The sequence below is a fragment of the Thermobia domestica genome, chromosome 5 (genome assembly GCF_964235325.1).
Source record: "Thermobia domestica chromosome 5, izTheDome1.hap1.1, whole genome shotgun sequence".
In the NCBI taxonomy this organism is placed as follows: Eukaryota; Metazoa; Arthropoda; class Insecta; order Zygentoma; family Lepismatidae; genus Thermobia; species Thermobia domestica.
In genome coordinates, this window is record NC_137458.1 from 290512131 (window position 1) to 290529015 (window position 16885).

The 16885-nt window shown below is 38.0% G+C and overlaps 1 protein-coding gene across 1 annotated transcript in view; it reads left to right on the top strand.

The window, feature by feature from the left end:
* LOC145684914 (uncharacterized) overlaps nt 1-16885 on the top strand; it is a 54792-nt gene that overhangs the window by 6118 nt on the left and 31789 nt on the right. The window contains exons 2-4 of the mRNA XM_081757265.1: nt 4101-4182; nt 11486-11535; nt 14829-14864. Of these exons, the coding sequence (XP_081613391.1) occupies nt 4101-4182; nt 11486-11535; nt 14829-14864 (168 nt within the window). The remainder of the gene's footprint in view (nt 1-4100; nt 4183-11485; nt 11536-14828; nt 14865-16885) is intronic.

Genomic DNA, 16885 nt, shown 5'->3' on the forward strand with positions numbered 1-16885 from the left:
TTTTCCCTTTCCATATGCATTCTTTATGTTCAGTAGAAAGTCAGAACAGCGGAGATATTCGGATCCGATAACACTAGTTAACAAAGGTTTTGTTACATAAAAGGAAATACCTGTTCTTAAAGGAACTTTTTGCGCTGAATTCGAATATGCACTCGGTTTTTCTCCATCACGTACGATTTTCCTGTAACAGAGGGATTTTCGGGAAAATCCCTAAAAAATTTCCTTTTTCGTTTATTTTACACCCCAAGATCTTGTCCCCTTGCATATACTAACATAGAAATTATACCTAAGTATACTTTGATTCATATTTAACAAACCCTCCAAGTTTCGTAATAATCGCTTTATTCTTTCTAGAGAAATAAATATGTTTGTATGTATACTGTGTGTACTGTTTATTGCACCTTATAGTAATGCTTTCAGATCTCTTAAGTTGAGGTAAAACGTTTTGCTTTATTACCACAAACACACATATAAAATATAATACAATATAATTTACAAGTGTGACAATTTACAATAAACAGTAATACAAATGTACCAAAAGGTCATGAAAAGACAATCAAAACTATCACAATATATGAAACTTCCATTGGGTTACAAAAACGTACACTACTTCCTTCTTTTGTAAGAAATGTTGCATTCTCTAACAAGACCCCAACAATAGTCCCCCATCATTGAAGGATCCCATCGTCCCTGGTACCTTTTCTCCATTGCCATTATATCTTGGTGGAATCTTTCCCCCTGTTCGTCGCTGACAGCACCTAGGTTAGCAGGAAAGAAGCTGAGGTGGGAGTGCAAAAAGTGGATTTTTAAAGACATCCTACAACCCAACTCTTTGTATTTCTGTATCATGTCCTGTACGATTTCTGTGTAACTCTCAGCTTTGTTATTGCCCAGAAAGTTGCGCACAACACACTTAAATGCTGTCCAGGCAGCTAGCTCAGCACTGTTTAACTTGCTGTCAAAGCTATCATCAAGCATTAATTTCCTAATTTGGGGACCAATAAACACTCCCGCTGAAATCTTAGCATCACTCAGGTTAGGGAACTTATGTCGCAAATACTTGAAACCTTCACCAGATGTGTCCATGGCTTTGACAAAGTTTTTCATAAGTCCTAACTTGATATGAAGTGGCGGTAGTAATATCTTATTAGGATCTACCAAAGGAGCGTATTTGACGTTGCATTCTTCAGGTACGTAATTCACTCTAGGTTCCCATTCCTTCACTTCATAATGTTTGTCATCAGCTCGGCTATCCCATAAACATAAAAAACATTGGTACTTCGTGTAACCGCACTGCAGTCCTAATAAAATACCAACTACCTTGAGATCACAACATATTTGCCAACAATGGTCCTGTAATTTATAAGATTTAGCAAAGTTGACATGGTGTCATAGGATTCCTTAATCTTCACTGAGTGCGCAAGTGGTATAGAAGGTTTTTTATTTCCATTATGTAAAAGGACAGCTTTAAGGCTGACCTTTGACGCGTCGATAAATAACCTCCATTCTTCTGGAACGTAAGGAATTCCTAGCTCCGCCATCAACCCATTTATATCCGTACATACGCACACATTATCTTGCATTGAGAAATAGCTTGAAAATTGAACATGCCTTTTCCTGTACACTGATATGTTCGTTTCTGCATCCAGTAAGTTCCACTGCTGGAGCCTTGATCCCAGAAGTTCCGCCTCTTGTTTTGTCAGGTGCAAATCACGGACTAGGTCATTAAGTTCACATTGCCGGATGAAATGTGGCTCGCGAACAAAGTCAGGGATGAACGTTGGATCCTTGGATGTACATGTTGATGTCGATGGTTCATCAAGGTCATGATCATCATCAGAGTCTTTTGGCCATGTATCTTCCCAGTTGGTAGGGGGCTCGGGAAGTGGAAGTTCATCCCCGTGCGGAAAAGGTCTAATTGCGGATTTAACGTTGGGATAACTTATTGTGTATTTGCTTTTTTAGAATGTCCCTTAACTACTGTGAGACAAAAATAACAATCATCCAGATGGTTGGTGGGTTCTCTCCACACCATTGGTACAGCAAATTTCATGAACCTCCGTTTCCCTTTGGCCCATGCAAGTAAAGTGACGTAGCACGACGCACAAATTATGTTGGGTGCCCAAGTTTTGCCCTGATCTCCCACACGACATCCGAAATATATATAATATGCTAGTTTCACCGATGGCGTAATGGATCTACACTGTCCTTTAACTACAAACTGGCCACACACATAACAAAAACTATTTGGTGAGTTAACACACGAACGCCGTCCTCTTGACGCCATTGTACTGATCACAAACTAAACTTCTGGTCTTAGTTGGGTATAATGCCATTAAGATCAAACATGAAAGCACTCTTAGCAGCAAAGACAACTTTGAAAGTGAAGTAGTGTTAAACCACACGTCAATATAAAAATGTACAAAACTCCCTCACCAGGTGTCAAGAACACAAGAAAGAAAGAAATGCGCGGGGGGAGGGGGGAAATGATACCGTAGTGGAAAATTCAGACTGCATTAGTTCACTGTTGTCAACAATGAGTCTGTATTCCATTCTTTCTTTCTTTTGCATTCTGTTACATTTGATAACAAATATTGATAACCATTTCATGAACAAAACGAAAAAACTTGGAGAATTGTATATATATGTATTAAGATATACATATACTGTACGTTTAAAAAAAAATATACGTTGGAAGTACATTCTATTTTTATACACGTTTTTAATTTACAGAGAGCAATACAAGTGTGTTGTTGACTATTGTAAATATTCATTTTTATGTCTGTGTTTGTAGTAATAAAGCATATCGTTTTTACCCCAACTCAGGAGATCTGAAAGCATTACTATCAGGTGCAATAAACAGTGCACACAGTATACATACAAATATATTTATTTCTCTAGAAAGAATAAAGCGATTTTTACGAAACTTTTAGGGTTTATTAAATATAAATCAAGGTATACTTAGGTATAATTTCTGTTACTATATGTAAGGGGACAGGAGCTAGGGGAATAAAATATCTGAAAAAGGGAAATTTTTGAGGGATTTTCCCGAAAATCCCTCTGTTACGGGAAAACTGTACGTGATGGAGAGAAACCGAGTGCATATTCGAATTCAGCACAAAAAGTTCCTTTAAGATCAGGTGATTTTTCTCATGTAACAAACAAAAAGTTTAAATTTGTTAACTAGTGTAATCGAAATCAGGTTAACTGCTTCCTTTGTTTGCGTACCTCTAGACCAGCGTTTCCCAACCTTTTTCAACTTGCGGCACACTACGGGTGTTACTTGGATTCTCGCGGCACACTTATAGATATTATTTGTAAATATAAAACACAATGGCATTTTTTCTGTGATTATTGGTCTCCTTCTCACAGAGAAGAAAGCTCGAACACTGTTTTTTTTCCGTAGTAAATCATTATGCTTATTTTTCATTCTAATTTAAAAATAGAAAACAATTGCAATGAAATATTGGACTCAAGTTTTTTAAAAATACGCTTTCTTTTTAAAAATGTATCCAACCATTTACTAAGAAGGAAGATCACTAAATAACGAACGAACAAACAAATCTCTTTTACTTTTAAAACACAAATGTAGGTAATTTGTCGAAAGGATTGAATGATATTTTAAATTTTCAAGTTGCGAAATACTTTACAACAATAAAGAAGCAATAATGGTCATCACAATGACTTCAAATACTTTTTTCAACATTAGAAATGTACAGAACAGTAACACGGTATGAAACTTAAAATTGTACATTCATAGTAGAGATTCATACTAATGTGAAATACAAATATACATTTTCCCTACGTTTTACAATTTGATTGCTATAAAATTAATAATTTTGTTTCGATTCCTCGCGGCACACCATCGGTTCATTCACGGCACACCTGTTGGGAAACGCTGCTCTAGATTCTAATGAAAACGTTAGTGTAGAGGTGAGTGCCTTGTCACCGATCCCGTTCAACTATCTTACTACAAGGAGCCAAAATTAAATATCATATTTTAGACACACACCCGTGTCACTGTTTTCAGTCTTTCTTTATTACAATTTGTTTCATTAACATTTTCCCCAAATACATTTATAAATTAAGTTTTGGTATAGTTTCAGCAATTCACCAAGGAGTTTAAAGAGGACCTGAAAAAGAAAAGCAAAATATGCGCAGACCAGCATGAAACGGACAGTGGTAAGTAATGCAAATCAAATTAAACATTTAGGTGGAAGGTTTAACACATTGGCTGTCATAAATCTTTTCTTGGGAGCCACAGTATTTACTATATTACGAAAATAGATTAAGAATTTCAAGAACGAAACGAGTTTTCTAATCTAGCGAAAAGAAATCTTTTAATGTATTTATTTATTGTTGTATATCCGTGAGTTATCCAACAACAGGGTTTTATGTAAAGGGTCAAATCTTACAAAATCTTACAGCATTGTAGCGTCAGTCGTCTGCACACCGCGGTAAAAATACGTGTGAATTATACACAGTAGCCCACGAAGAAGTTCTGTAATATTAACCACCATGGCGAATTTCACTTACTGCTCAGAAATACACAGGGTATTCCTGGAATAATCCTACAAACTTCCCATATATGTTCAGCATTTCAATACAAGAAAAATATTTATCTGTGATATTAATCCGGAATGCCTAATTATGAAGAAGTGACCAATTTAAAATAATTAGTGGCATTGGTCGTTGGGTGGTTACCTGAAATTGGCCCCATCTCCGTAATTAGCAGTTTCAGACTTAGGTGTAAACAAATATTTTCTTGCATTGAGATCCTGAACACGTATGCGTTGTTGTTTTATCAAGTGTAGCCATTTTATGAGCAATTCCACTAATTACCTTAAGTCGATCCTATCTCCATAATCAGGCGTTTTCGGCAAAAGATGCAGATAAACACTGTTGTCCTTGTATTGGGATCTTAAACACGTATGCAAAGTTTGTCGGTTTATTGCGGAAACACCCTGTGTTTGCTAGTAAAAGCAACGAGATTGTTTGGAACTTTTTCTTAGAAATATTCGACTTTGTGAAAAAGTGTTTGAACCAATCATTGTAAAGGGGTTAAAATGAGTGACCTAGCGTAGCATAAATCACATTAAAAAGAAAAACTGTCATCTCAGCAAGATACTTGAAACCCAGTTTTTCTGTTGTATATTAATGGAAAATATATCCATCCACATCAGAAGGGACTTTAAATACACAGGAAATGAAAGTACTGGGAAAATACTGGTAATCCACGATCGAATATGAACCCTGGAGCTTCTCCCCGGCCATCTCCTGAAATCAGCACTGGTACTTATGATAAGATCTCTCTTCCCCCGCCCTTAACATTGCACGCACAGACATTTTTCGTATATGAGGGCCATATGACAAATGTTCGAGATGTTTTTGTTATAGAACATGGCATCACTGGTTTTCAAAATCCTCTGCTAATGTGAAGTGCGTAGCATGGTGAAGCAGTTCATGGTTGTGTAGTATCTATCTATTAAAATCTTACAGTACCAATTAAGAGCAAGAGCTCCTCCGTGGCTAAGCGGTTAGCGTACGCGCTTTTGGCGTGGGAGACCCGGGTTCGATTCCCGGCGGGAGCTCATGTGGTTCGGATTCCACGTTAATCAGTAGGTCCACGTCTCATATAGCCTCGCTGCTGAAAGGGACGCTAAACTAAAATCAACTCAACTCAATTAAGAGCGATTTTTTTTTAACAAGAGTTTCATTCCCATCCAATGGATGGGCGGGCCGTAGAAGGCAACATCTTCTCTGTGGCCAGATATATTTTCAACTTTTTTGAATTAGATGACATGGAGAATGATTTCAGGCTATAGAATAATGTGGATTGAAGTAAGGAACTAATAGCAAATCAAGTTGACGAGGATGTGTAAGAGGTGGCTATTGTGTTAAAATGTTTCTTGGGTACATGTGCGGAGGTTATGGGCAATATATATGTGGATTTCGGTGGTAGATACGGCGGTCAGGATTATACTGATCTATGGCTTCGGTGCATTCGTATATTGCTAACAGATGATCCAGTGGTGGGTAGGTATAGCGTAACACAGCAGGAACTTGGTCTAACAGCTCATGGACAATGGGATGTGCCAATTGGATTCGTGTCGCTATGTAGCGTTGGCGTAGATGGTAGAGGTGTGGCAAAATGGTTGGAAATTGCGCACGACGATATATTTCAGCAGTGGGAGTATTGAAAGCGAGAGAGTAGGCCAGACGTAAGGCATGTCTTTCGAGAACTTTCAGACGCTCATAGTAGGTTGGTGCTGCTGATAACCAGGCAAGATGTCCATACGTGAGTGCTGGGCGTACGAAGACTTTATATGTTAGCAGTAGAAGTTTTGTATTAAGACCCCACGTAGTTCCTTTAAGGTTTCGTAAAAGGTTCAAACGGCGCCGGATATTAGCTTCCAATTGTTTTAGATGAGGCTTCCAAGTAAGATGTTTGTCGAATATTACTCCCAGATATTTGAGACTGTTTTGAATTGGGATTGGAGAGTCAAAACGGGTTAAATGTAGACGTTCCGGATTGCGACTGTTACAGTATTTATTGCGTTTGAGCCCAAAGAGAGTCATTTGAGTCTTAGTTGAATTTAGCTTGAGCTTCCATTTCAGGCACCATGTAACTAGTTTGTCCAAAGCTGGTTGTAGGAGTTGATTAATGCGATCCACAGAAGATCCCAATGCGACATAAGCGGTATCATCAGCAAATTGTAAGGCATATAGTGGGGGCTGAGGTTGAGGCATGTCGGCTACATAAAGAATATATAATAGAGGAGATAAAACAGATCCTTGGGGCATACCGGCGCGGAGTTGAAAGATGTGTGACTTTGCCCTGTTGATCTGAACGAAAGCCTGGCGCTGATGTAGGAAATTGGCTATTAATCGGACATAGCTGTGAGGAAGCAGACGTTTGAGTTTGTAAATTAACCCCTCATGCCAAACAGTATCAAACGCTCTTTCAATATCAAAGTAGATCACAACAGATGGTAAACGCTTATTAAAATGGTTGACAAGTAGTGTAGAAAGTTTGAGTAATTGATCTGCAGTGCTATAGAGTGGACGGAATCCAGCTTGAATAGTTGGTAGTTTGTTCGTGATTTGTAGATAGTGATGTCGCCGTTTTACCAGAAGGTGTTCTAGTGTCTTGCTAAACACGTTAGTAAGGTTAATGGGTCTGTAAGATGACCAGCAGTTGGATCTTTGCGAGGTTTTAGAAAGACCACAATTTTAGCAAGTTTCCATGTAGTTGGAAAATAGCCTATAGATAAAATAGTTGTTTACAAAGAAGCAATTAAGACTAGAAACGCCACAGGTGCCTTAAGCAGTTGACGATACGTAATTGAGTCTGCCCCCGGAGCTGTGTTGCGACGGCATTTAAGAACAGCTGTAATATCATCTGATGTTATTGGAGCAGTGAGCTGATTTGTGGGATCAAGGTGGTAGTTGAAATCAGGTTGAAATGATGGTTGCACTAGAGAACCAGCGTGTGAGATATTGGTATCTGTAGGACAAGTGAACAAAGGTGTAGTGTGTGGAGTGAAGACTCCCTCAAGATATGTAGCGAAAGCAGTTGCCTTTTCTTCATCCGTCGTTGGTACTTGGTCAGCACATATGATGGGGTATTGTGGGCCCTGTTTTTGAAATGTTAGACGTTTAAAGGTATTCCAGAATTTAGTAGGATTTGTTTCTTGGAGCAAAGCATTACAGGAGGCACGCCAGTCTAGTCGTTTGCGGGCTACTATGTAGCTCTGTACCGTTCGTTGGAAATGACGATGGAGAAGAAGAAATCAGCGGTCATGTGTGCGACGAAACTCTGTTAAATATTCGTGTGAGCGCCGGAGAAGATCGAGGGCGCGTGCTGGTAAACGAGGTCTAGATGATTTGGTAGTACATTTAGGAACTGCGTAATCCGTAGCGTGAGAGACTATGTCAGTCAGAGTATGTGAGAGTGTTTCAATAGATGCAACTGTTGTGAGAGTAGGTGCAGTAGCGGCAGATTTTCGGTAATATAAGTGCTGTACTGATCCCACCGAGCTTTGCTAAAGTTATATCTGAGTGTGCGTGGTGATGCAGATGCAGTGGATGTCAGACGTGGAGTTATAGAGAGAAGTATTGGGAGATGATCACTACCTATGGAACCAAGGACAGCTATAGTAGTAAGTGGTAACAGATTATTGGAAATGATTGCCACGTCGGGAGTAGTGTCGCTTTCCGGACGAGTAGGATGCGGCAGCTGCAGTAAAGAACTATGAGTAGTTTGGAGGAAATCATGAAAGCGTTGTTTCTGAGCTGCTGTACGAGAATGGTAGTTGATGTCTGCTAAGAAGATGTATGTTTTAAAGTTGAGATCTAAGTATGTCAGAAAACGATACGGAAGTGGTTGTGTAGATCGAACATAGGTGGTGGCGATGGTAATAGTAGTAGCTGGAAAATAGAGCGTCTGTATGACGTGTTCGGGATATTGCCCGGGAGAAGGTGGTATGATATGGCGCCGTGGAATAGAATGCTTAACGGCTATTGCTGCACCACCACGTGCGATGTTTTGTGGCAGATCAGAGCGTATGAGATGATAACGTGGAAGATAGAAGCGGTCAGATCGTTTTAGAAAGGTTTCATTAAGAAGGATGCTATCTGCATTGTGCTGAGTTGCTAAAGTTTCTAGGAGAACTCGGTTGGTAGGTAGCGAACGAATATTGCAGAATCGCAATGTAATAGTCGTCCTTCTCTGACCTGTACTATTCATGATGGGTGTCTGTATGAAAATGGAAGTAGGTTGAGAGTCCGGAATATGTAGCTGCCATGTGGAGCTGGAATATATCGAAGGCGGCTTTGGTTGCATGATTTAGTATAGCCTCACGCTGGAAGGGAAAGGCATTTTGAAGAACGATAGTGATGAACTTCAAAATACTTTCCACAGTAGGTGGTGGTAAATAAGATGTTTGTGTGGTCGCTGTGGTACTAGTCGGACGTGATGAGACATGAACGCGTAAAGGTACAACAGTCTCGGGCTTATCTGGAAGTGGTTTAGGGTTGCCCTTACACTTGTAGGAGTAAGTTGGATGTTCCCCATCACAAGTGTTGCATCTGGAGGGTTCGTTGAGCTTAGGACACTCCTTTATTTTATGATCTCCTTTGCAGTGGGAGCAGACGGAAGGATTTGTGCACTTGTTCGTTGGATGCGCATTATAAGTTAGGCAATTTTCACACCGTAGTGAGAGAGGCGGGGGTGTGCGTGAAGGCTCGACCCGATGGTGGCAACGGTAGATGTAGACACCGTTATTTAGAAGATCGTCTACCAGTGCTGGATCATCTGTTAGTAGTCTGACCATATATGTAGGGCCATTAGCATTTTTAATACGGAGAGCTCTAGTAGGTTGAATACCATCTTGCTTTAGTTCCTCTAGTATGTCTTGTTCGGTATAGGTAGGATCAACTCCAAATGGAGTACGCCGAGGCGGAGGTGGTGTTTTGATATAAGGAGTTTTAAGGAGTTGAATTTTCGTGTTAACGCCAAACATTGCTGGTCCCACTTTATAGATGAGATGCTTATAAAGATCGGGGTTCTTTGTTTTTAGGATGATTCCGTTAGAGGTTTTGTTTAATTGATGGAGGTCCAGTCTAGAACAGTATCGTATTAGTTTTTGGTAAAACTTTTTGATGTCCATGAGCTCAGCAGGAAGATTAGTAAATAGAATTGTAAAAATTAGAGTAGGAACAATGTCCATAGTAGCTTCTGAAGTAGATGGCGTAGATTGAAGTTGGATGCTGGCTGTACTGGTTCTAGGAGGACTGCGCAAAGCATCAGTATATCTAAGCTTTTTAGGTGAGCGTGAACGGTCTCTGTTTGGTTCGCGAGTTGGTGAGAGGCTAGAGGTAGATGAATGAGATGCTGTACGTGCACGCGCCCGTGGGCGGTCTATTGGTGGACCCATAACAGTTGGCGGTAGTTTATGCCTTTCAACTCGATGGTCTGGCGGATCAGAGCCCGGCATTTGAGAAACTCCTTAAGTACTGCCTTGTCGAAAATTGAGTAATAATAAGCGGTTAGAAGATAAAGCGATAAATAGCACACAACTGATTTCCAGTAGCTCCGCCTCCGAAGAGGAGAGAATCAAGTAAATCGAAAAACCAAAGAAATAGCAAGGTCGTCAACTTAGAATCAAGTACGTCTGTTTACCTCCGTGGAGGATTATAATCAATTCGACGGTTGTTTTCTCAACCCCAAAAAGGCAAGTAATCCAACCGTATATACGAAGATCGCGACTAAAATAAACCAATGGGGATGGAATACCTAAGGGACTTGGTTATTTTTCTCCGCCAGCTACGGATACCCTATTTTTTTTACCTGGTTAGAGATTCCAGGTGGCCAAGAGCGACCGAGCTCTAACCTATAACCATAGCTTTCAAACCTTTGATTTACGGTTATTTGTGATTTCACGTTTATAACAAAGACAAATATTTTTAAAAGAGTGTACTTTAAATAAATTCCTTAAAGAAATATTTTTCACAAAGTTTATCCTTTTAAATTATTGTTCAAAGGCCTTTGCCTTGAATAAGCCTTCTCCGAAATAAATGCAAATGAATTGTGCTGCCATCTCTGGAGTTCTTTTAAACTACATTTATATGTTTGTGTCCAATCCTTTCGACAATGAGATCTCGGAAACTACAGGCTCTAGAAAGATGACGTTTTCACTGATCGATTGCAAATTTCATGTAGATTGTCCAGTTCTAATTGAATATTTAAAAAGCATGGGCACTATTTCTTTATTACACTTTTACGGGTACATTGGAAGTGTTGAAATTAAAAAAAAAAACTAAAGCATCACATCCTAAACATTATACATTCCAACACCACACTGTTGTATATGTCTCAGGCGTTTGTTTCATGGCCAAATAATAATGGAAAAGGAAGGATAACCATTTCTCCAGTCTAAGATGAACCTTTTTTTTTTTTGGGGGGGGAGTGTTTTGCCCAATGAACACCATATATAATTGACATTATAATTAATTGTGTATGTAATGTATTTGCTTATTACATACTGCATGCAAGAAGAAAGAAAACACTGGTCATACATGAATTAGAAACTCCAACCGGAAGCAGGCTCAAATCTTGCAAACGGTGCGAGATATTGAGAAAAAATAATCGAAAAAAGTCTCCCCTTTATGATACCCCTTGGCTTTCTTTTAATCAATACGTCTTTCACTTGTGTCTGTAAAGAGGCATGTACAGATGTTGTAAGGAATGATAAGGAGATTTATGCTCATATGCGAATGATGCGCTGTGTAGAGAGCGCAGGTTCAGCTAGTATATATATATATATAATGTTTCAGGTCATTAGGACATAAATGCATGCATATTTTCAACGTTTTTAGGTTATAGAATTCCGAGACTTTATTTACAATGAAAATTCTTTAGATGAAATGTTTTGGTGCAATATACTTGTATATTAACAATAATTATATTTTAATTTTATTGCAGCAAGAGTTCTTGCGCTTATGAATGGAGAAATAGACCACTATAACAGTAAAGTAAGTTATCAATATTCTATTTTCTAATATTTTCTTGTTTCCCTTTTCATACTTACATGTGATACTCGATATAAGTCGATATAAGTTTAGCCAATAGTCCTCCCCACTGGTCTAGTGGCTAGCATGTGTGTCTTTAAAACATGTGGTCTTGGGTTTGATTCCTGGTGGGAGAGCACAAAAGTTTATTTCCACATTATTCACTTTCATTATTCATTCGTCCCTATTAGCCTAAAGCGCATAATCGTGGAACATTAAGCTAGAAATTTCAACTCATTCCATTTCAGTAACAATTTGGTAGATTGCATGTCTATCTTCCAGAACAGTAGTCCTCAATTACTTCAGAATTCTGGATATATTTTTATTTTAAAGACAAGCTACGGTAGGGCTGTTCCGATATTCTGGTAATCGATAACAATTCGATAAAATTTCAAAACCGTTTCGTCGGTAAAGAATTTTAATTTTGTCAAATTATCGAACTTTTCAGACACTCGAAATGTTTCAGACTCTCGAAATGTTCGAGACACTCGATGTGTTCGAGGCACTCGAAGTACTGAGGACATTCGAAATGTTAGAAACATTCGACGAGTGTGAGATACTCGAATTGTTCGTAAGTCTCGAATTGTTTAAAAGCAGCAAATCATACTGATAGATCTCACTATGATCGCAATTTATATAGTTGTTCGAATATTTTGAAAAGTTCGTGATTATCTGTGTGTTTGGGAGAAACAATGCAATCGATGTTGTCATAGGTGTACGTAGTATGTTCTACAGAGGCCTATATGTAGGATGTTAATTTTAAAAGTTGACTCCTTTGAAATGAAGTGAAAGAAAAGCTTCTTTCCACAGGTGTTTAAGACTCATGTTTATGTAATCTATTAGGAAAGAGATATATAAATATGAGTCTTAAAGACCTGTGGGAAGATAATTTCTTTCATTTCATTTCAAAGGAAGCAAATTTGAAATGAACATCCTGCATATAGGTCGATATAGTACATATTGTGTACACCTATGATCAGGGCCGGATCCAGGATTTTCTGACGAGAAGTGCACCAATAACTACCAGTACATTTGAACTAAATTTGAATTTTTTAAATGCCTTTAGACATCTGTGGTGTGAATAAGGAATTGCCCTGGAAATGCTAAATACCAACTCTTGGCAAATTCTTTTCCTTCAATCTGCAGAATATTGACTTAAACTATTTTGCAAAACTTCGCTTTCTTTTAGTCCAAACGGAAGCATGAAAGCAGAAATTTTCAGAAAGTGTTGCTGTTTTCACTGCTAGCTTCTCACTTTAGGTAGTGTATATTTACAATTTAGGGAAGGGGGGTGCACGTTCACCTTTGGACCCACCTAAATTCGGCCCTGCCTATGATAACCTCGATTGCATTGTTTCTTCCAAATACACTGATAATCCCGAATTTTTCATGTAATAATCAAATACCCGAAACTTTGAGAATGTTCGAACTTTCGATAATACCCGAAACTTCGATAGTTCTCAAACTTTCGATAATACCCTAAATAGGGATGCGCACGAGACGAGCCGGGACAGGATTTTCCTGACAAAATTGGAGTCGAGACAAGGCTCTTCCAATAGAGAAATATTTTTAGAGTCGAGACATCACTTTTACAGCACATTTTCGAGACGAGACAGCCACAAATCTTGTCTCTTGCGCATTCCTAACCCTAAACTTCGATAATACTCGACATTTCGATAATACCCGAAACCTCGGTAATTTCAAATACTCGAACGGTTTCGAGTAATCGATAATAACTCGATAAATTTTCACTCTCGAAGTTCGATAGGTACGAACACCCCTAAGCTACAGACCCCACACCTTTGAATTTTGGTATTTGCTTAGAAGTAGTAGTTCAGAGGTGGGTAAGGTGGAAAATCATATCACGGTTTCTGGAAGAGGTACGGTTATGAAAGTTATATTGCCATGTAGAACCATTCATGACGAGTCAGAAACTTAAACTCAGCCATCTTTGACTTCTGACAGTATTCGTACCGGCCAAAACATAACGCGAGTCTTCCTAGCATGCATATCTTCCTAGCGTGTTCGACTTTGGTTTTCCTCATTTTACACCAAGTTGTACCAAGGGTTATCAAAAAACCATGGGTTATCAAAATATAGCTGTTATAAGTAAGTTGGTGCTGCTTCTATAGTGGAAAATAGAAGGTGGTCACTCAAACATAAAGCAAAAAAATTTGAATTCGAATATTTTCGATGCGCTTTTGGCTAGAAATTTGAAGGGCAAAATACATTGTTTCTTGTTTTTGGTAAGGCCGTTCAAGCAAAGTATGTTCATATTTTGTTTCATCCTTGTAAAAGTCTTTTGCGAGATATGAATTTATTTTTGATTTTCGAATTTTCAACAATAACTTTGAAGTTCGAAGGAATTTGAAGTTGATTTTCTGGATCTTTGGATATGAGGTATCTTTGTTATAAATATCACAGCAATCTGTGTAAGGACACTTTTCACCCAATTGTGTGGCTATACCCCTTATTGCCTTAAAAAGACTAACTAATGAATTGATTACTATGTAGAAATTGGTTTATGTATAAATATTAAATATAAGAGATACGAGAACTTGAAGGTTAAGGTTGATTTTCGAAGTTGAATTTAGCAGCATGCACACACACACACACACACACACATATATATATATATATATATATATATATATATATATATATATATATATATATATATATATATATATATATATATATATATATATCCGCACAAGAAAGCTCTGGATCTGCCTCTGTCTGTGTCATTAGTCAAAAAGGTTGAAAACCACTGTGATAAGGTATAAGGTATAGCTTTTGTGTTCTAAAACAAAGAATAACAGTGTGACGAAAGTCGGTTTAGATGATACTTCGATTCAGTGACAGCTCCAGCTTTAAAATTCTTTTTGAGTTCGATTCCGGTGGGGACAATCAGTTGAAAAGGTGTAACAGCTTTTTCAGGAATGACATTCTGAATGAAGTTATTCCTAGGTTTTCCCATTCAGAGTAGGAAAATGCCAGGATGTTGTCTATATGCAGGTTCCAGGCCCTATTCCTTTCTACATTCCCCCTTCCGGTTAGCGCGCTCTCCAAGGGTAGCTATCTCTCATACATGGGATTCATAAGGCCTAGATGTCGGTAATGCCCAGAAATATGGATAAATAGGTAAAGAAAAATACCTCTCTAGCGTTGTCATTGCTTCAATACTTCTGTATGACTCATAACTGTGTAAGTGCTTCCAAAAATGTACCTAATTTACATTTTGCTTTGTTTTACAGTGCTTCCTTATGTGCATGATGAAGACATATAAGTTAGTAAGTATTAAATTGGTAGAAATAAAAGAAAACTAGTGAAAATTTTTACTCGTGATTATTTATATTAAGTCAGTAAGCTCTTTTTGCAAATGCGGTCCAAACTTTTCTTTCTATAGTTGTAGCAGATGTGAAATAACTAGAATTTTATTGGTGAGATCTCAGGGTTATTCCAGAATTTTCAACAGCAAACTATATAATATTTTTCATCATTGGAAAGATTATGGAAGGACAAATAACTGTAGTAAGAAAAAGTTTATCGTGTGGAGCACTGTGTACGAAAAAGCCAAAACCTGCTGGAAATTTTATTGACTTGCAAAAACTAGAGATCTAATTGTTGACATTTTCTACACATGAAAAACTTTTTCCTATAAAAATTATTTGCTTTTCCATAATTCTTTCAATGATGTAGGAATTACATACCGTACCATCTAAGATTTTAGTATGGCTCCCAGGGCTCTGTGGGCAAATAAAGCACTCCATTCAACTCGCTTTCTGACATTTTCCTGCCTCACTTTTTTCATCTTTTTATCTCCAACTGTTTGTGATTTATAAGCACTGGACGTTTTATTGGAATGTCCAGAACTCAAAATTAAGTGGTCATTTCGTAAACAGTGTACCTCATAAGAATTTTTTTTCATCAAAAGTATTTTGTATCTTCAAGAGCTTTTCAATGATGTACCTAGCTTTTTAAAATTTTTCGGTGATCTCCAGGGCCCCATTACAGGCAGCCCTCTTGGGCAAGGAGAGCGTTTTATTCTATGCGCCCTCTGACATTTTCCTGATTGACTTTTTGTTACATTTTGTTATGTCCAACCGTAGTCTATAAGCACTGCATGTTTTATCTGAAACACCTGGAATATAACATTCAACCATTCCTTATACTACCCTATATGAGCATGTTTCTAAAGCACCTTTTCTCTCTTGGTATAAAGTCAAGGATTGCTCTGTCTACCGATCATTTCTTTTGCAATATGTCTACCCCACTACCTCTGCAATAATGTCCGTCACTTTTGTTAATATCTTTGCATTGGTTCCTACCATGCAACTCTCCATGCTTCGTTGTGTAGTCTGCAGATGGAGAATGTCTAATTTTGTTAGTGTCCATGTTTCTGATCCGTATGAATAGAATATACTCGTTGAAATTTATTCTTTAGACATATTGGCACTTTATTCTCAATATGAGCCTCTTTCTTCCGAGGACATTCCAGCCTAGTTTGCGTCTGTTAATTTCTTCTTTATTGTTACCATACATGGAAACCTTCTGTCTTAGATAGACGAAGGTATTCACTTCTTCCAATTCCGTATTTTTAACTTTAATCATTGACTGCCTTGTGAAATTGTTGAATATCAGTTTTGTCTTTCCCATTTTCATCCTTTATCTTTCTTTCTTTTCAAACTAAGCTCTTCTATATCTTACAAATCTGTGTTGTTTGTGAAGAGAATAGTATCATCATCATGAGTCAAATATTCCTAATTTACATTTATCCCTTTATTGTTTTAGTTAATAGATTTAAAGATACGAAAGTACATGTATAAAATGCTTAGGAGAATTACAGTTAATAGGCAAAAGTTAATAGGCAAGAAACACCTAGCGAGTGAAAAGTAAATTTCATTGTAACGAAAGTCGACAAAGTAATTGAACCCAGCTGTGTGCTCAGACAATTTTATATCTGTAACGAACCTGATGCCGGTACTATGGAGGAGCAAAACGAATTTGAAAAGAGTGTGATTTTCGGTACTCCTATGGTACGTATGTCCAAGTATTTATAATAGTGCGGGTCCGGTAGAGTTTCTAAGTGCTATCGTTCTTAGTATGCCTCACAAATTGATGAGGGAGCATAAACATCCAGCAGCAAGACACTTTTTGGCCATAAAATAAAGATGGATGAGATAGGTCGGAGACGAGTCCGTAGAATTGTGTAGCCGAAAGAAGAGATACGAGAGTACAACTGGAAGATAATTTCAATGCTGGGGCCCAATACCCATTTCAGAAGATACCATTCGTCGAAATGTAGCACGAA